The sequence below is a fragment of the Haemaphysalis longicornis genome, unplaced genomic scaffold (genome assembly GCF_048455015.1).
Source record: "Haemaphysalis longicornis isolate Haplotype H1 unplaced genomic scaffold, Haemaphysalis longicornis Haplotype H1 scaffold_7, whole genome shotgun sequence".
Lineage (NCBI taxonomy): Eukaryota > Metazoa > Arthropoda > Arachnida > Ixodida > Ixodidae > Haemaphysalis > Haemaphysalis longicornis.
The window spans coordinates 134,632,879-134,654,622 of record NW_027526422.1 but is presented as its reverse complement, the minus strand read 5'-3'; the positions used below and the strand labels follow the sequence as shown (position 1 = coordinate 134,654,622).

General features: G+C 48.4%; 1 protein-coding gene across 3 annotated transcripts in view; it reads left to right on the top strand.

The window, feature by feature from the left end:
* The first annotated feature begins 3,951 nt into the window (after positions 1-3,951).
* LOC144147021 (high affinity cationic amino acid transporter 1-like) overlaps positions 3,952-21,744 on the top strand; it is a 75,151-nt gene continuing 57,358 nt past the window's right edge. For all 3 annotated transcript variants that reach the window (XM_077679041.1, XM_077679042.1, XM_077679039.1), the window contains exon 1: positions 3,952-4,260. In XM_077679041.1, the coding sequence (XP_077535167.1) occupies positions 4,170-4,260 (91 nt within the window). In that variant the 5' untranslated portion in view covers positions 3,952-4,169. The remainder of the gene's footprint in view (positions 4,261-21,744) is intronic.

Genomic DNA, 21,744 nt, shown 5'->3' with positions numbered 1-21,744 from the left:
ACGACGAACCATTTCACAATGCCCTTGAATAATAATAGCAATAAAAACAATTCAAAGGTAATGCACAGCACACATGCTGCTTCCGGAGTTTTAAAATGGGTTCTTTTGTGCACTTTACTTCCTTTTTTCTTCACGTACTGCCTCTTGCCTCTCTTTCCTTTATAGAAAGCGGAGGGGAACCGCCCCTCCTTTTACGATTTAAATTTGGCATACGGCACTGCAATAAGAATGAGAATCGTATTCATGTGGCTTTAGTGCTTCAATTTGATAGTTTCGTGTGAATTGTTAATGAAAGCTTGGTAGCTAAACCTTACGAAGCTTCTGATGCAGACCCGAGAGGTGTGCGCTTGACTAAAGTGCTGTGGTTTGGCACATCATTTGAAAAGATGCAAGGTTAATTCCCCTTTCAAACCACATGAAGAGAACAAAAACCACAGCGACCGCTTAGATCACCTGTGTAATATAAGCGAGTGTGTATACACCGCACAAAGAATTCGAACTTTTTAGACGTAGTACACGCTAAAGAAGGTGTCCTTCTAATCATACCCCCTCCTTCCGAAGCCGAGTCCCGCTTCCTCTATTCTCAGCCGATACGTTCACGCAGACTCTCCATCAAATACAGCCCGTGCTCATAGCTGTGGAAAATGTAACTAAACTCCCGAGGACGGGAGAGAAAGCTCTGGAAAATTGTCGCTCTGAAAGGCTAGAACTGTTCGAGAATATCCCAACTCTCTTCTTTTTTATTGTGCTTCAGCCGTGACGCGTAGGTACGAAGTTCTTTCACTGAGGGTAAAGTTTCGCTCTGCGTACATCGTACTGAATCACAAAATATAGGAAGACGATGTCTGCGCGAAAAAGCCAGTTCCTTGATACCTGACCTGCCTTCAACCTCAATTCCGGCCCTATTATCACTTAAGTTCGAACTCGTCGCTGAGGTTGAGGTCGAAACCCTCGACCGCACTTACTGAGCAAGGTACAGTCTTTCACCTCACTTCAACTTCACACACGCGATCAGGTTGAGGTCCATTCGAGGTTGAGGTCGACCTCATAAGGTGTAAGCCTTATGAGTAGAGACTACAACTTCAATGCTTATTGAGGTGGTAATGGTACTACAAATGCCTATTTTCTAATGGAGACTGTATAAAGCCTATTTAAAATATAAGCACTACCTAAGGGAGCAGGAACATCCTAATCCATCATTTATTGCACCTGCTGGTGCCTAATGTCAGATTCATGACGGTACCCGGTTTTTAGCGCTTAGGAATTGTTTATTTTTGTCGAGGCGATGCTGTGCTAAGTTAATGTTGGTGGAAATATACAATATAAACTAGCCATCGCAGACCGGGCCGTAGCCAGGGGCGGGGGGTGTTTCGGCAACCCCTGAAATTTCTGGAGCACGGCACTGTATGGGCTTCCCGCCTCTCGATCCTTGTTCCGCCCATGCTACTTACACTACTTACATGCCACGCCGATATATTATATCGTGAAAACGAGAAAATTACTGACTGATTGATTGATTGATTGATTTTAGGGTTTAACGCGCCGACGCAACGCAGGCGATGAGGCGGGCCGTAGTGGAGGGCTCCGGATTAATTTTGACCACCTGGGGATCTTTATCGTGCGCCGAAATCTCGCACACACGGGCGTTTTTGCTTTTCGCCTCCATCAGAAAAGCGGCCGCCGCGGGCGGGAATCGAACCCGCGACCTCGTTCTCAGCAGCGCAACGCCTTAGCCACTGAGCCACCGCGGCGGGTGAGAAAATTACTAAAATATTGTTTGGTTCCAGGGTGGCTTCATTCTTTTTATCGGCGGCGTACAGCGTCCCCCGAAAAATAATTCTGCTACGCCACGGATCAGAGTTCAGTGCTTTTTACGGCAAAGCAGTATATCCCCACCCCCAGTTTTCATTCCGGTGAAGCATATTTACTCGGCGCCGCTCCGGGGCTCCTCCTCCCCACCGCCGATCCGTCTTTTACAATGGTTATCCTAACGATTATTCCCCTCGCCACCACTGATGCCTCTTTCAAAAGTTTCAAGTTGCGCAGTCGGCTGACGGCAGCCGTAGCGCTATTATCAGATGATTGGGGAGCATCAACACCAGCGCGAATGGGTGTAAAACACCGAATGCCACCGCCGCCGCCAGATGAAGCCGCGGCCGATGCCGCCTCATATTCCCGATCGCCCGCTAGTTGCGGGTCCTTGCCGGTTGAAAGCAACTTGCCCCGTTGAAACGACGGCGTAAGCACATTCTTGTTTAGCTTGAAAGCCATTCCGAGCAACATTCTCTCGTCGGCGGCCCTCGTTGACCAACTGGTCGTAGTTCTTATGGCGGAAGAATAATAATAAATGTTAGTCTGGTTGCATATAAAGTCTTTCTCTCTCCATTCGACCGTGTATTTCACGCCTGAGTGGGCGCCTATCACCCGTTGCCGGTTTGGGCGTGCACTGGTTGGGGGCGAAGGGAGAGGGCATTCAGGCACAGCCGGGCTTAGCGCCGCTACCGATGACATACCCGTTCTGGTGGTGGGAAATTTAAACGTTTTTCCCGGCCGCGGCGGCCGCTTTTCTGATGGATGCGAAAAGCAAAAACGCCCGTGTGTACGAGATTTAGGCGCACGATAAAGATCCCCAGGTGGTCAAAATTAATCCGGAGCCCTCCACTACGGCGCGCCTCATCGCCTGCGTTGCGTCGGCGCGTTAAACCCTACAATCAATCAATCAATCAATCAATCAATCAATCAATCAATCAATCAATCAATCAATCAATCAATCAATCAATCAATCAATCAATCAATCAATCAATCAATCAATCAATCAAATTTAAACGTTGCAGTCTCATGGCTCAATGCGCCAAGTCAACTGTCCTCCGCAATCGAGCGGCTTGGATTGGGGTTGGTGTGCTGCACAGACAATGAGATGCCTACGACTGGGCAGCGAAAGGGAGCATCAACGTGTGTGTCCACCAGTATAGAGGTCGAAGCCATCGAGGTGTTGACTCGCTATGGGACGGACGCATGTCGCTCGCTTGGAGGAAGAAAAGCGGAAATTTGAGAAGCGTCAGCCCGAACAGAAGCGTGAATGGGCGCGAAAACCACGGAAAGCCGCTGCCGCCCTCGTTGCCGCCTCAAGTTCCAGCTGGTCGTGTAGTTGCGAATCCCTCCCGGATGAACAACAACTGGCTTGCTCGGAACGCCGACGTGGGCCAATATCACTCATTCAAGTTAAATGGCTTTCAGAGCGACATGTTCGACAGTATCTTTCACTTATAAGCACCCGCGCATGACCGGTTGCCGGTTTATGCGTGCATGGGTTGGGAGAGGAGGGCGGTAGGGGGGAGGAGGCGGCGGGCACACGCAGATGTAGGTTTCATACCTTTATTGATGACATGTCCGTTGTGTTGGCGTGAGGTTGAACGTGGCAGTCAAACAGCCCAATGCGACCGATCCGGTATCATCTGTGGTAGAGTGAATTGGGTTGGCGCGTTACGCAAACAGTAAGATTCCTACGACGCGGGAGGAAAGACACAGCTCTACGGTTGTCCACTAGCATAAAGCTCGGGTCTTTTCCCAATTTCATTCATGTTTTTGGCTACGAAGTATGCTCAGTCGTAAATTACAAACAAACTTGTTTTGTTTCGTGCACTCCGTGGAGGGCGTGCTGCTTTGCATCCTTCTTCACGGAGTGGAAGTGCACTAAATTTTTTTCTTCCGCCTCGCATGCCGATAAATAAATTAAGTGCAAACAACAGATTCGAGGCCGTCGGATGGCATGGACGTTATTTAAATCAACGACCTTGGTACTCTGTACCTTTACTCTGCAAATACAAGTAGGCGCGCCTATGCGTCGACATCCGGTGCTGGCGTCTCGTGGCGAGTGCTTGAATGTAGCAGTTGTGGCACGTGTGCTCGAGAGCGCACACAGTGGCCTTGCTAACATTTGTGTGCGTGCGACAGGATAGCACTGGAGCTCAAAGCACTGCAGCTGTATAGCCCCCGGTGGATTTCCCCGCTACTCGTTAAGTTCCCAATGCTGCTAAACTAATATGCAAGCCGGGGACAGCTGAGGACTTCACCAGTGGCCGTCGCCACGGGACAGCAATTGCGACAGCGCGTAGGAATTCCCGAATGTTGCATCTGGCGTCATCGTAGAGACATAGGTGCGAGGAAGCATGGTAAAAACTACATCCGAATTCAACCTTCAGGAGCCTCCCAAGGCCGGCACGTCCATTTTCCAACCGGATGGACTCGACACCTCCCCTGGTAAGACTCAATTTTTTTTTCACTGCGGTGCACGCAAGTAGACAGCCGCATATGAAAAAGTTTGTAAGCTTGTTTTGCAATAATTAACCCATTGCGACGACATCTAGCTTTATTCACCACGTGTGTCATGTATAATACATGCATACGAGTTTAGATGTATTGTTCACATGTGAGTACTGACGGGCGTGCGTACGTAGTAGCTGCGACTGCAGAACGGCTGGAAATGAAAATATTTGTGTTATCGAATGAAACATGTCTCATTAATGTTTTTCAAATAACCAGATTTTTAAACTAATTCGGGGCTCTCCATGGAGACTACGGCGCATATCATAGCCCGTGTGTAACTTAGGCGCGTAAAACTCCCATAATTGGAATTTAAAAAATATCTGCACAGAATCGAGCACCAAACTTCTGGATATGAGCGACTTTGCTGTATCACCAAGAGCAGCGCAAACCTTGCCATAGTCTCCTTCGCTCTGATGCACACGTTATTGCGTCGCATGCAGCTTGGGATATCTTTTGCGGAAGCGTAATGCTGCCTAATCTCGAGCCATTGGCGATGCCTGTGACGCCGGAAAGGCTACTCGGGCCTTTTGTTAGTCTGAACTCGTTTTACAACGCTTTGACGTACGCTATCGCCCCTCTCCGAAGAATGCACAACCGTCTGTCCAATAAATAGACTCGACTATGCACTTGGCTTTCGCTGTCACTTTTCAAGAAGGCAACGAAACTGCTTGACGGCTGTCCCAGAAGAAGTGTCTGTGCAAAGTGTTCTCAAGACTCTGTGAAGATCGCTATGTGGTTGCTATGTAGTGTTTTTTTTTTTGGTTCGGTGTGTTGCGGTGTACTGTGGTGCAGTAGAGTAAATTGATCGTTTTTATAATTGCCTGTTTTTGCGTATGAGTTTTTTTCTCGTATATCTACCTTCCTGTATACAGGGCCCGTTCCTTGGGAAGCAATGATGCGAGCCAACGACTGATGCAACGTCGATGTAGTCCGTATGGAAAAGGCTCGTGTGTTTCTTTGACATCCGACTTTATACACTATCGCCAGTGACGTAACAAGTGCCCTTGCACTCCGGTGCTTGGCAAAAACGGGGATAAGTGATAACACTGCATCTCTTCCCTTCAGGAAGTGCTACAACACAAAAAATGAATCAGAATGAACGACAGCCGCGCCTGAAAAAAATGTGCAAGTCACCTGCAGCAGTTTCGCTCTGATAACATATTCTGTCACATTAGTGCCAGGTCTTCCTTCATGCAATCGAACAGCCCGCGTTAAGCTGAGAGTAGAAGGCTCTGCGAGGCTATGCTTTCCTCTGACTGCCCAGCAGTGCAGGAATTCGTGATAATGTCATAAGCGGCGTCATTCCCGCCGATCGGCTCTTGGTGTAGTTGACCAACGCCCAACGGTTTTCTCCAGCTTAATTCTGTAATGTGTCCACGCGCGTCACCAAAGGCTGGACTCAGTACCGTTGCCGGAACTTGGAATCTATAGAGTTTGTAGCTACGAGTCAAAGCGGTGGTGGAGTTTCAAGTTTGAATACACAGCTAAAAGGAGTTAAGGTTGTTCGCTACCTCAGATGATGAAAGCAGTTCGCCATGCTGGACTACTTCTGTATTAGCTTGTGAAACATGTTTGAAATTCTAAGTGGGAATATGGGATTTGGGATTGTTTGGAGAGATGGAACCCGGTTACGGCTAGACGACAGTCGTAGAATTCAGGCTTTATTTATTCCGAACTGCCTCGTATTTCTTATGTAGGATCCTGAAATTATTCGCGTTTGATGGTACCAGCTTTTTCGAATGTACAGTCGGAATCAATTTGAAGGTGATCGCTCGGGTGGCAAATAAACAAGCAGCAGCGCCACGTTACGACTTGTATCAGGGTTGTATTATGCAAGAGCCAAAGAGGAGAAGAAGGCACTGCTACCTGTATATCCAAAGTTCTGAAAACAGCCGCTGTGTATAAGTTGAAAGGCCCGATAATCGATGCTCCCATGATCACCTTCAAATTGAAAGCATAAGAGCGGGCGTTCCAGAAGCTAGGCTGGACTTGTACCCAACGAACCTGGTGTCCCATCACGCTAGTAGGGCCAGGCAAGAGTCGGCCGATTTTTCCAACGTTCGCTTAAAGTGCGCTACTCAACAATTTGATTGCGGGCAGATGGGGCTCGACGTGAAGTAATGGAAGCAATAACTGGTCGTGAATGCAGCGAATTCAGCCGACGCCAAATGAGGACCGTTGTCCGTCTCGACGTGTCCTGGAATCCCGTGCCTAGCAGAGGTGCTCTTAATTTGTTCAATAATCGGCGCGGAGCTCGTGAAAGACAATAAGATGAGTTCCGCATAACACTTCAAGGAAGGAAGGGAGGCAAAGAATGTTATTTGAAGCCGCCTTAGTCCAGGATACACTGTTTGGGAACTGTGCCGAAGCCTGCCCCCGCCATTGACGTCAGAAAGAGGGCGACCTGAGGGACTATGACGGCATCGTGGCCTTTGCGTTTCGAGCATGCATTCTCGTGAACACTCGTCAAATGTTTACTGAGCGCTCAACACAGCGCTGAGACCGGGCCAACACACCAATTTGCGGGCCTTTGCGTGACATTTCACTGTGCCCAAGCGTCAATCACTGAATGAACATAGAACTCCGCTTTAAAACTCTGGGTCACCACAGGATGAGACCCACGAAGAAGCACCCTGTCGCGCGTTGAGAGGTCTGGTCTTGCCGACAAGCAAGGGATACAAGTTCTCACTTTACAACGACGTGATTTATGCGATGAATGGGTTGTGAGGTTCGGTTTTTCTCTTGCCCAGGTCCTTTTTCATAGCTCGCGTTCTGCTTCCCACACCCCGTATTCGCCGCGAGCTCGACATGTAGGTGGCGACAGCGTCGCGCTGCTAGTGTGGATGCTCCGCTGAGCGGCCCGTAAGAATGCACACTGTGGGCGCGCTTCGTGCTTTTTTCTCGCCGTATGTGCCCACGAAAGGTGCAAACAAGAGTGGTATGCTGTAGTTCGGTTCCTCAACGTTCAATGTATAGCATGCAAGCGGCAGTCAGTTTTCATTACTACGCCAAAAAAAGCGACGGCTCATCGGGAATCTCAGAATGGCCGTAATTGTGACAATGAACTTGTACGCTGTGGCTCGTAGCAAGCGCGATCCTTCCAGACTATGGCTTTGAGCCTTCAATAAAAGCATCAATAGAAACAAATCAGGAAGCCTCGATCTCTAAAATTCAGTTTACAACGGCAATCTCAATCGCTTTCACTGGTAGCATGACGCATTCTTGCATTTGTGGGATAGCCTGATGGTAACACTACTTAACTACCACAAAATTATTTCTAAGAGCTTACGATATTTTTTGTGTGTTCAAAAGGCAACATAAAATTACAGAATTTTGATCAGCGCAGAGATATAAATGTAACCGCTCTAACGGGTCTTTTAAATGAAATTTTAGCGACTCTGAAGGAAGGTTTGATGAATAACGATTTCAGATCACTTATTTACGGTTTTCGTCGCAAGTGAACTTGCGAATTGAATTGTCAACGCACGCAGTGCAATCAACATCTCATGTTTAGCTAGGTTTTCGCAAAGTGAAAAGCAGGTTTACAGGGTGCAAACCAAGCTTCTGGGACCTCACAGTGAGCACAAATTTTCTGTTACGGCTGCTCTGTTGACCATTTGCGTTCCTTTTAGAATCTAACAGGTGCCTGCAACAGCGAGATGTGTTTGCATTCTTGCGTATAAGGTCGCTTACGAACCCGAAAGATGGCAATAAATGAAGTTGCGCTGTTGCAGATGTAGTAAAACATTTCCTTTTTATTTCTCGTTGCGAATCAGCGGAATTGGTTCCCGGTAACTACTTTGTTTTGTAAACTGAATATTGCCTTTGTCTTGGCATTTAATTCTTGAGGACTGGTTAAAAAATGAAATTCTGTGCATTTCCTTTTTTTTTTCGGGAAGAGGGGGGGGGGGGGGGGTCCTGCCAACGTTGCAAGAGCAGAGAGAAGAGAACGCATGTAACTCGAAAAGCCAAAATATGGTTATCAGTATTACTTACAATCAAAACTACACCACGCGTTGTGTTCTGTAGCGGTGCAAAAGCAGTACTTCAACGTATTTTCAAAATAATTACCCCCCCTTTGGTCCGAGATTGTCCAGGAATTGTGGCTCGCCTTTTTCAAAAATGTATTGAAAGCAAGCATTGTGGGAAAAAAAAACAGCCAGTCATGGCACACACCCCTCACACATGTGGGCAACAACGTGCATTATATTACGCGTTTTCTCCTCTTTCTTTAAACTTAGGTCCACCTTAAGAGGTAAAGACGTGACCATATTAGACATTTGGTTATACTGAGTGAGACACGTTTCCGGACAATGTGATTAATGTCGGATTTGAAAACGATACATATGAAAATGACACACGAAATGCCACATGACAGACGCAAATTCACAACTGCTTAATTTTACCGAAAATTCCCCCAAAATACTCTTGCACATCCATAGAAACGTATTTTAAATAATACGTAAAATTAGCAACTCGATAAAGTTGAATAAATGTTTATTCCTCCTCGTCAGTATAAACGACTGTCCAAAAATGGTATTTATTTTAGAAATATACGGGAAGGACACGATCACACAGGCGCTTGCTGGTGTAAAATACGTGTCCGGTAATGTATGGGCGATAGCGCACGGGTCGTGTGCAGTGTATATGTTTTTGTTTGTTTCTTCTTTCTATAAGGACACAGCGCAGTTTTACAAGGGTATGGAATTTGCACGCGTATGCACAGGTCTTGTCGCTTCTTACCCGTTTCGCGTACTAAACTTTTATCGTTTAAATGATCACCAAACCACCTTCAAAAAGCACCCTTCGACGTTCCCGAAACGGCAGACGACTGCACTCAACAATAGGAAAAGTGCAATGTGTGGAAGCAATGTTCATACTCAAGCGGTGACTACGGCGAAGATGTTTCGTGGAATTAAACCAGCGCATTAACCCTCAACGGCCGCTGATTATTGCGTTTCTAGAGGAAATGCGCAAGCAGAGGTAACTATGTCATTGCTTACTGCCAAACGAGCACACATATTGGTTGTTTTGTCGTGTGCAGCACGCGTCTTGCGCCGCACGCAACGGGAAAAAGCAGACGACGCGAGAGCGCAATCCACACTAGGAGCGGTTCGTCCCGCCGCCGCCAGGGGCCGACTGTGTTCGCGCTCGGGGCGAATAGGGAGGCCTAGAAAGAGTATCGGCGGTGACAATCTGCTTTCCTTAGACATACGAAACTGAAAAGCAAGATTGCATGACCCTCTATCGGAATATTAGCGTTCTAGGGAGATCACATCAATTGGCGGCTGTCCTAACCCTCATAAAATGTTTACCGAGATTTAATAAACCTTTTATAGAGATTGCCCAAAAGAATCCAATAAACATTTTGTTAACATTGTATTGAATATTTCAATGAGTTTCCATTACAAATTGACCACCACGTTTTATTAAAAGTGAAAAGACCTTTAGTGAAAAGACCGGTTCAACCAAGCTATGGCACACATTTCGTACCCTGATAGGGAAGTCCAAAGCCGCGCATACGGGCCGCAATATTTGTCTGGCAACCAGCCTTTCTGCTGCAGAATTTGAGGAGGAGGCCGCTCGCACATTTTTCCCGCAACCCAGCATTCCCCCGGCACCGACTACGTATCAATGGCAACCACCAGAGAATGATGTGGCCCAAAATGCGCCGTTCACTCCACAGGAAATGGCAATAGCTCTGGGGGCGATCAACGTGAGGAGCGCGCCCGGTAAAGATGGGATTACATGGCGCATGCTTCAAAACTTGGATGAAGACGCCAAAATGCAGTTGTTATCAGAGTTAAACGCTGTGTGGATGTCCGGTGAGCTGCCAGTCGACTGGAAGCACTCAGTAGTTTACCCCATTCCCAAGGCAGGAAAAAAAGATGAATAACATCAACAACATGAGGCCCATCTCCTTGCCTTCTACACTTTGCAAGCTTCTTGAGCGCATGGTTCTCACCAGGTTAACCTACATTCTTGAGAACGCTGGCGCAGAGCCGTACTATGACGAAGGGCAAACTGGATTTCGCCCTGGTCTTTGCACTTACGACAGCCTGCTGCTCCTGCGCAACTTGACCGGCAAGAAGCGCCGACGAACGAAGATCCCCGCCGTGATCGTGGCAGTCGACCTCAAAAAGGCTTTCGACACCGTCCGCCACAGTGCCATTATTGAAGCTCTCCAGGACTGTGGTGCGGGTACGCGCGTAATTAATTTTGTTAAAAGCTTTTTAAATGGCCGCACGTTTGAAATTAGAACGGAACTAAACCATCCCCGCGTCTTCACCAATACAACTGGTGTACCGCAAGGAGCCATCCTCTCGCCCACGCTGTTTAACCTAGTGATGCGGAAGATTGCAAAACAACTTCGCAACATTCCACACCTGCAGCACACTATGTACGCGGATGATATCACCATCTGGGTTGACCCTCGATGCACTACGCTGAACACGCAGCAAGTCATCGATACAATTCAGCTTGGACTTGATACCATTGACAGGTGCCTGCCTCCGACTGGAATGAGTCCGTCTCCAGAAAAGACAAAATACCTCGTCATTGGAGGGCTCGACCATCTGCAGGCACAAATACATTTCACGCTGAATGGTCAACCCATCGAGCGTGCTGCCGACAGGTGGCTCCGGATACTTGGCGTACCACTCCACGAAGACGGAGGGGCCAGTGAATGGATCCGGCAAATCATATGTGTTTGGAAGCAGCAGCTTCATATCATCAAGAGAATTGGAGACCGCTTCGGTGGGGCAACAACGCAGGTCCTGCGCACACTTACACAGGCCGTCCTGACTTCGAAGGCGTGCTACGGTGCTCCATGCTTTGCCCTTACGAAGACACAATATGACCGACTGGAGGCATTACACCGCGAAAGCCTCAGAGTAATTACTGGTTTACCTCGGCACACCCGCGTGGAAGAACTCTACCGCTATTCCCAGCTGCCCCCCCCTCCGCGCTATCATAACGGAGAGGGTCGAAGGCCACAACAGGAGACGCGCCGCAACCCGCGCGGGGCCGCTTGTCCAAAAATTGGCTTCCGGTCAGAGCGATTCGCTTTTCCCGCAACTGCCGGCTGTTCGAGCCCCTTGGGAAGATGTCTTGGTTCGTGTGTCAAAGCCTCTATCTCGCCTGCGTGGCCGAAACCATAACCACCATGAGCGCGCCGCTATTGCTGCACGCGCAGACCTCCGAGCCGGCGCCATCTTTACAACAGCAGTCCTAAATGAAACAACATCTCGCGCTTCACTTTCCTGTATTGACGGCCAAATGCGCATTTCCAGCACAATTCAATTTCTTCACCCTCCAAGCTCATGTCAGACTCGTCTTGCGGCAGTTCTTCTCGCTGCGGAGCACATTGAGGCAACTTACGGCGCCGGTGACAACCACCACTTCACAATATTTACGGACAGCCCCCAAGCCCTCGATCGACTTGGCAAAACCCCATACGTCGGAACCACCTGCGACCTCATCAAGACCATTTGTCGCAGACTGCGAGACACACGCAATATAGTCGTTCGGGTAGACTGGGTCCCGGGACACGCAGGCGGAATCGGCAGCGAGACCGCTTACGCGTGCGCGAGCGAGCACTTTGAACTCCGCTCCAACCCGGCGTTGCCCGTCCCATTTGCACACGACGACCCCGACCCCTCAGAAGCAAAAGCGGCAGCACGGCACTCGTCCAAACAGTCGTTGCGGAACTTGGTTCCACCAGACCCCGCCCCCCTGCCCGCTGGATTGCCCCGTGGCGCACAAGTACTTCTGCACAAGGCACGGGCTGGTGCCGCGCTAACCGATGATGTGTTGGCCAAGTGGCGTGCGTATGTGCCAAAACGTCACCACCATGCCGTCGAGGTTGCGCAATCTGTGGCCACAGTTGCCTGCACCTCTTGCTCCACAGGAGCCACGCCCACTCTACACCACATGTTGTGGGACTGTCCCGGCCTTCAAACGCTCCGTTTACAGTATCTTCCGCCCGGCGTCCAGCGGCTTGTGGAATGGACAACCCCGCTGCAACCCGCCACTGCAAGGCAAACGCTGCTTTCTCTGTGGGAGTTCGCGCGCTCTTCAGGCGTCGACCGCAGAATGTAACATTTAAACTCTCCCCCCCCCACCTTCCTTTCTTCCCCATGCTGACCGACGCGTCCACCTTCTGAAATAAAGTTTTTGTTATGTTATGTTATTAAAAGTCTACAGCGCCAAGTCAATAGACCTCACCGGCTCTGAATGTAGTTTCTTATGAGATTCTTGTGGGATTTTTATAAAACATTTTCACTAAGCTTTCTAACAAATCTTACTGAGTATAGTCGTAGCAGTTTGTTGCGTGGGAGTCAGGTTTGTATAGAGTTTCTGAGGAGGTTTTTAGTAAACGTATCTCGATTAATTTTCTATAACATCTTTATTTAGTATAGTCGCAACATCCTGTGGCGTGTGAATAAAGTTTGAATAGAATTTTTGATGAGTTTATAATAAATTTAGCTCAATCAGCTTTCTTAAAATAATTATTGAGTATGGTAGTAATATCCTTTTGCGAGTAAGTCAGGTTTGCATAAAGTTTTTGATGGTTTCTTAAATTTATCTCAATTAGATTTCTATAAAAAAATTTTGCCTAGTTATAACATCCTCTTGCATATGACCTAAGTTTGAATAGATATTTCTGCTGAGCTTTTATTAAATTTATCTCAATTAGCTCTCTCTGAATTTCTCCTTAATTATAGTCGTAAAAAACTCCCACCTCCCCTCGCGGGAACCCCTTTCTAGATGCGACGCATAGGCGGAGCGGCGAAGGGACCGCGTTTTATAGAGCGCATAACTTTGAGGGGACTGCGTAAGCCGGTCCCAGTCGATGACAACGTTGGCGTACTTGTAAAGCGGCGTGGACTCTAGGTGTTTGAGCCAAGCATGGATGTTGCTTCGCCGGAGAACGGCACACCGGTTATATGCGCAGCGCGCCCGAAGGAGAGGAAATTGCGGAAGAGAGAGTACTGCACATGCGCCGGCCCCAGCGCGTCTGCCGCGGCTATGACGCAACGTGCCGCGGCTATGACGCAACACAATCCAACACAATCCACTTAAATCCAATCCAATCCAAATCCAATCCAAGCCAATCCAATCCAAGCCAATCCAATCAAATCCAATGCCCCTCGCGAGAGAGTGTTCGCTATCGGAGAGGAGAGGGGGTGAGTGGCGGAGAGTGCAGCTAGCGCGGCGAGGAGAATGGGGGAGGGGTGGACAACGCCGACGACGACGGCGACGACGACGCCGGAGGGACAAGGCGAGGGGATCAGATGCTCTGCATCTAATATCCTGTTGCCCGTGAGTCGGGTTTTCTGCAAGTTTTAACGGCGGGGCTCTTTAAAGGCTCGCACTGTCCGGCGGTCATATCCGTCACCTCAGGCGCCACCGCTCCCTAGTCCTCCAGAGACGAAATGACAGGACGAACATCGCGCGATCTTTGTTCATGCAGTGAGGACGCGGTGCAATAGCGTCCCACGTATATGCATCGATAAGCTACCAGACCTCCGTGGTTGGGGTATAAAAACGCAATACAGAGTCTATTGAAACTCAACACAATGTAGGCAATAAGTTGCTTGCATCGTGTTCATAATAACAAGTTTATTGCCCGTCTAATAACAAAAGTCCACAAATTAGGAGTTCTATTCACTCCTTAAAAAGGCAATACAGAATCTGTTAAAACTCAATATATTGAAGGCAATAAACGCTTGTGTCATTTGTGCAATACAAAGTTCATTTATTTTATATTGGCTGGAGTTTTTACGATAGGAGCTTTGGTTAACTCCCTAGAACCGCAATATGAAGTGCATTAAAACTGAGTGTCTTGAAGGCGATAAAATACTGGCTAAGTTTGTGCAATAAAAAATCCGTTGACTTTCTAACGAGCACAGTCTGTAATAGATGAGTTTTAGTTGACTTTTTATTGACTTTATAGAAACCCAATAGGGTGTCTATTAAAAAAATCAACGTTTATGTTCATGAGGGACAGCGTTACCAGCGGTTTCTGATCAGTGTCAAATCGAAATTACAGCGCTATCAACAAGCATCTCCAGGCTTTCTATCGCCCAAGTTAGCGGGAGCGCTTCTATTTCTATTAAGGCATACCACGCTCTGTGGCTGCATATGAACGGGGTTGCTACACAACCGGCTGCCTTTCCCCATCAGACCAAACTTGCGTAAGCCCAAAGCGGAGACCGACTGTCGACGTGACGACGAACAGAGATGGGGCAGTAACAGATATTACAGTTACAAACACAGCGTACGCCCACTTGAAGCGAAAATCGGAAAAGAAAAAATGCCTTCCCCTGTGGGAACCATCTGCGTTGAAATCACAGCCATCGACGAGGTTTTTTTCACAGGCATCGAGACTCGCCAAGCAGTCATATATAAATACTCGACAAGTTCCTGTCACGAACGCTTCGGCACAAAACTATAACGGATCAACGGTGCAACAAAACAACATCAAGGCGACTATATCAGAGAAATGGATATGTGGGCAGGAAAACACGGCCGGCAATAAAGAAGCTAATCAGTTCACCCTATAAGCTGCCGCCCAGCGATCATGGCAGCCTCGAACCTGTACCGACAGAACCACAACTAAATGATCAATACAAGAGAAAGAGTAATCTCCCCCAAGCCTCCGCAACACTCACAAGACTCCAAGCCACCATATTAAGACAAGGTCAAACAGTCACATAACATTCTAACTAGACTACACAGGATACTGGGTGACCATGACATACCACTTCCAATTTGCCAAACGTAGAATTCTTTAGAAGGCGAAGATAACATGCCATGGAACTGCATAACTGTGTGAAGCCCTGAAAACACGCACAAATAAGGGCGGCTTACCGCAAGCGGCACTAAAAAAGAGCAAACGCAACTGGTGGCGTACGTCATGCATTGACTTCAAGAAGCCATGGCAGGTCCTGTGGAATGTGAGCATTTGGGTGCAGACTATGAGACTGCTCATGGTGAAGTGGTAAAGCTTTTTGCAAGCAAGAAAAAAAAAAACAAAGGCTATCGGAGAATTGCGCGTAAGCGTTAGTGGCATCCGAGAAAGGAGACGCAAAGCCAGGCATGCATGGTAGCGAGGGTCTTGATCTTTCAACTTCACGAAGCTCAAAAGCACAGTACACGCTGTGCAGCATGGCACAGAAAGACTGAAACTGATGTCGACACCAGATCATTTTAGACCTGTTCCATTTTTACTCACAGGAACCGCAGGGGTGTGTGAGGAATAGCAACGAGAACGCGGCCGTGCGACCATTCCGAGCTCCTTGTCAAAACGATTTTATTGCAAGGAATTTTTCGTAGCGTGAGCTACACTGGCCGAGGTTGAGCAGTTTCGCGTGGCTCATGGAGAGCCGTGCTGCGCATGCGCGAGGAGCAGCGACGTCACACGGCGCACAGAACGTTGCTCGCTGGCCGGCGTCTCTCACCCACTCCACGCGCCCGGCGTCTTCGCCAACCTCCATTCCGCAAGTGGCGGCCCGGTCCACTTGATCATGCGAGGGTTGGCTGGGTGTGGAACCGATGGCTCGTGCGTCGCAGCAACACCGGCGTGCCCCTGTGGAACCAGCTTAGCTCTGGGGCGGTTGGTGGCGCTGCGCCGAAGCCGCTTGATACATGTGTCGCATGTGTAACATGATACATGTGTCACGTAATGCATGTACCCTGTGTGTGTCATTGAAGCAGCAGTAAGCATGGTAAAAAAGCTAATCTTACACAACCATAAAAGCAAAGAAAAACCAGCTGAACCTAAGCTTACGCCACGTATGTCCTGGCATAGCCGAGCTAAGCCACTGCTAATTTTTTGTTCATCCGCACGACTCCCGAAATCATAACTACAGACTTGTCACACGGAGATATAATGTCATTTAGAGCAAATGTCATTTGCTATAAATGTCATTAGCTCGGCGCTGTACGAGAATACCGAATGAAATTTGAGGCGAATGACATTTAGCGGCTAACTGAGGTTTGGTAGCTCATTCTGCAGCCAAATGAGTAGTCTTTACAGCAGTGGCGTGTCAGTAGAAAAGAAAGATTAGCATTAAACCAAGGAATACTGTTTATAAAAACTGTTAGTAAACTTATATTTTCTCCTTCATGTTGTTTTTCAAATAAAGAAAGACAAACAAGTTCTAACAAGAAACAAAATCTTGTCGCCAATGCGCGCGCTACTGCTATTACGGGATTGCTGCTATTATATTTTGCGGAATTGTCTCGGCTTGTGATGTCTAGTGATGTCACCTAAACCGGGAATTTTCTTATTTTTACTTTGAAAAATAACCCGTTGTTATGTTTTAAAAAACTTTTCCGTATAAAAACATACTAGATGCACTTAAGATATAATTTTGTGGCTTTCCGAGCTCGCTAATCGTCCCCACTATCACTATGAAATGACATTTGTTTCGCTGTGTAGAACCGCACGGCCAAACCGAATGTCATTAAAAGCTTATGGCATTCCCTTTGCATGACATTAGATTTGCCGTGTGACAGAGGTATTACTTTGTCGCCTTTAAAAATAAAAGGTGGTTTTAAACGCGCACGTTCGGGCATTTGGGCCAAACAGCCTACGCGTACCATAAAATGTTGCTTGAGCAGTGTAAAGCGTAGAAGCTGTGAAATAGTAAGTCCCACCATGAAGAGAATATGGTAAAATTTGCCCAAATGTGGTTCTTTAATGTGCCCAAAGACGTCAACGAAGTTTCCGTATTTTGCGTGCATCAGAGATGCTACCGCGCTGTATTGCTCTGTAGCGGGACGCCTCCGCCGCACTTCGCACGAGGTCCCGGTACGAAACGAAACCAAGACTACATAAGTCATGTTTTAATGGCTAGGGCAGTGCACTGGTAGCTACTCGACACGAAAATAGTGAGTGAAAATGCCCCTGGCTCTTATCCTAACAAGCTCGTCTTTTACGCGGATACCGACGGCGCTGAGCGGTTGTATATCTCACGGAAACGCAGGCATGCACGCGCACAGATAAAATACTCACACGACTCTAAACTGGGATTGGCGGATGTCAGTTGAGAGTAATCTCGGTCGGTGGAGTTGTGACTTGGACGACAACAAAATTCTCCACCTAACATTATGGGGCCAGGGAAAATTATACAGTTTTACCAACATGTTATGTGGAAATGAAATGTACAGCGGGTGGAAACTGGCCCCGAGATGGCTGTCTAAAATTAACTGCTCCGCTGCCATGGCATCCGGCATGTGGTGCATTTGCGTAAATGCTTTTTTGAAAACACACGAAAGAGGCCGCCGTCGGTAGCTTAAATTATTCCTGACTCAATTTGGAGCTTGTGGTAGTTGGTTATTCTGCACATGTTGACAAAAAGTACGTTGACGAGGACAGCGGGAGGGAAACACGAGAGCTCGTGTTTGTGTTTCCCATTTTTCGTCCTCCTCTATGAACGTTTTTTTTTGTCAAACTGTGGAGAAGTCTCAATTATTCTGTTTGTGAACCTTCGGACCTCCAGACTTGTGACCCCGGGGTATTTTACAGATGACGGAGCTTAACCGGAGAACAGTAGTGCAACACTGTCTGCAGCGAAAGAATCGAAAAGGCGCCCGTGTCCTGTGTGATGTAAAAAATTACATGTGGTCCCAATTTGGAGCCTACACAACGCTTTCAATGAAGTTTTCGTGCACAGGTCCGGCATTCCAATCAGCATGATTAACAGCCATTCTTGTTTTCGATATACTATGGCTACCAAGAACCATGACCATGTCGTATGGGACGCCCCCATCATTCTCCACTGGCAGAAAGCGAATTCCGTGGTGCGCGGTCCAAGCGAACGCCAAGCGGCATGTACCGTTTCGCGCCGTACACCCCAAACGCAAAAGAAAGAAAACGGGTGATGGAAGTGCGCCAGATTCAAAACAGTTGCTGTTCGTATTACGTTATAAAAAACCTCGGAACTTGGATAAAAAAATTTTCTCGGGGCACTCAAGTCTGATTACGTGCTCTTAAGGCGAAAGCCTGGAGATACGTATCAGTAACGTCTTCTGATACATTGTACTTTCGCCTTTTTCATCGCTTTCGTCTTTCTCTTTTGGCACTGATTACCCCGACCAGCTCCTTTTCTGCAATAACGTGTTTGTGCCAGTTTCTTCTGTTGGATTTGTTCGTCTTAGTGTGTGAACTACGTCAGCAAGCAGACTGGAACAAGCCACAGTAACCCTAGAATCGGTGTTTTACGAGGGTGGTGCGCACCTGTCCTACTCCCGTGACATCGCGTGAAGACTTCACGCGGCACGCACTATTCTACAACTTTTACTTTTCAAATTCAGTGTTACTAATTTTGCGAAACGGGCACATTAGCTCCTCAGAGCTCCCAACGGCGGGCCAATCCTACAAGTGGCCATGTGCTACGAAGAAAGGAATAGGAAAAAGGACAACAACTTTTCAGGTAAGTTCGCTTTATTTCCTTTTCCACTTCACCGCTATTCTTCGACAAAGCTCTCCACAGTAGTTCTTTATGTTTTTCATAGAGTTGAATCCCCTCCCTCCCCTCTCTTCCTTCGCACCCTTCCCACTCCCGCTTACCCACCCTCTGGTATTACGCGGTTACTTTAATTTTCAATTCTGCTCTTTACTCGCTTTCCATGCTCTCCTTCAAGACATATGACGGGCACGCTGAACAAAACCCTTTGAAATGTGCAGAGATCGCCTCTGACAATACACACGCGCCGTTGAGTGCATACGCATATACGTGTACGCTATCGTGCCAGTAACCTTTCCACAAGCTATACGCGTTACGCAGCCCCACGAGGGAAACTGCCTGCTGCACTGATGATAAACAAAACGCGCGGTCGTGCAACGTCTCGTTCAAAACTGTTTTGCGAGCCGGCGATAACTGAAGCGCACGCTCCGGCGGCAGACGGATACACGCGCGGTAAAACCTGCGGAAGCCATGTCCACCAAACCACCTAAAAGAAAGGCGAGGTCAGGGAAACCCGCCTCCAGCGATCATACTGGGCACACACCGGCTGACTGTCGACTAGTGGCGGTAGATGCTGCGGTCACCAACAACGCTTCATTGGAAGGTGCCTGTCGCGTAAAACCGCAGCGCACAGAAAACGTGCTCCTCGACAGTCATGGCGCGAAAGCCGCCTCCAAGTCGTCGCAAACGGGGTCTGTCGCCAGACGACTGCACAGCCAATGTGCAGCACTTTTTGAGAGATAAAAACGAACTCGAAATTCCTTTGTTCAAAAGACCTGTCGGGGTGGAAATATGCCTGCTACGGCGACCATGAAAAGAAACCACACCGCAGGAGCGGCCGCCACGGGCGTCCCGAGTTCGACTCGGCCGTGCAAAAACCATTACCGAGCTTCCATCGAGCTATAATGCTATAATGTCAAATACACCCAGCCCATTGGTAGACGCGGAGTAGCAACGCGGTAAACGCGGAGTGGCTACGACGCTGCGCGTCATAGCCACGAAGTAGTCATTTGATGCCCGCTAGCAGCGACAAGAACTTAGCACAAAACAAAAATGAAGTCCCCAGGGCACCGGGAGCCAATGGTGCCACAGTCGCGGGGGTGTTCGGTCATATCTAGGGTTCACTATTGTACGAGCCGATAGGAGAGGCCAAGACAACACGATTTTACCACGGGAGCCTTCTTCATACACCGTGAAAACACAGTCAACGACAAATGACACGACTTCGATGTCTAAAACGCACTCGCCAATGCTCAAACACGCGGTTTACGCGCTTCATTGGGATGATTTCTGATAAGCGCCCGCCGTGCACACTCAACAAAGCCCTGCACAAACGCCATTTTTGGTGGCTGGGAGCAGGGCGCGTTCGGTTCACTGCAGTAAACCACTATGTTTACTTGATTTGTGCTTGCGCAGAGTTCACTAGGTCTACGCTCAAGCCACGTAGCAAACATACATCAATGGAAGAACGGAACACCGAGAAAAACGGACCTCCCCGCGCCGGGCGTGGCCAACAGCCGGGCTGGGTTATCTCGTTTATGCTAGGGAGTGAGTATTGCAGCTCGATTTCAGATGGCGCTGCATGCGGGTGATATCACATGATGTACTTCATCAACGTTAGCGGCCCCAATACGGCGTGCGAGTATATCAGGCGTGCTGCGCATGATTGCGCCTGTTTCACTCGAGGTGTATCGGATGCTGCACTATCCCAAGAAGCTGGAAACACAGGAGTAGGCGGAATTCGGGCCTTCTGGAATAGTGCCCCTGCCCTCTGATGTTTTCGGCCAATTTTTGATCGCAGAAGTATTTTCTTGGTAGTCTGCCTCAATTCGGAGAAACGTAATCATCTGATCGAGTTCTTCAAAGGAAGCCTGGCGGTGTTCTGTAGTGTTCTCTATGCTTTCTCACTTTTATGTAGTAATCTTCCATGATGTCCGCTGAGATCATTTTGAGCAGCACCTCGTTTAGCAGAGTTGTGGATGAAGACTCCGTCATGCCCAGGCTATGTTCAGTTTCATTACATCCAAAAGCTTGCGCAAAAGAGGTACGTTTGTAGGTGAGCTCACAGATTTGAGCATGCGCCTCTAATTTAGGTATTTGTGCTCGACAATTTTGACGTTTCCAAGACGACGCTTCAGAATTTCCAGCGCATCATTATAACGGGAATCTGTAACCTGAATTTAAGCAACGGCTTGTTCTGCCGATCCGTCCAGAAGGTAGATCAAATGGTGGAACCGATCCACGCTGGACAACTTCGTGCTCTGCACTGAGTGCCTAAACACATCCCAAAAGGGCTGCCACTTAGTCACGGTGCCGTCACAACGATAGAGGTGTAATTTAGGAATCCTCGCTACGAACTCAGACTGATGTAGTTTGTGTCCACTGGGTGCCGTCTTAACAGACGCATCGGCCCCAGTTGAATGTGGAACCACCGACGAAGGCGTTGCACAGGTCTGCAGTACGTCGAAGTAGTGCACAAGCTACGCCAACGTACTGTTCGCGGCATCGTCGTACTTCATGACCATTTCGCAGTCGTCTGCCGCTAGGTAGTTATTCAGGTGTGCTGCTTCAATCTTGGTGTTCAAGGCTCGAAGTTCCAAGTTCCTGGCGCACAAACGGCCGTGCCGAATTCAAAGTCGCGAAAGCTCGAAACGATGTGACTGGATACCTGGTTGACTTCACTGATAGTCTTCGTGTTCATGCTTCGTTATGTGGCCCTCTTATTACGTTCGCTCCCCCCATGCCGTGCTAGCTCGAAGTGCAGCTAGCGCACGCCGGGAATAAACGTCTTTGGCTCGATTCCCAGGCTTTGGCGTCGAAACAAATGTGGGGGAACCGTGCCTGGTCGTCTAGTGGCGCCCGAGAAGGGGGACGCAAAACCAAGCAACTATGTCAGCCAGCGTCTTGTTCTGTCAAGTTCACAAAGCACAGAAGCCCGCAA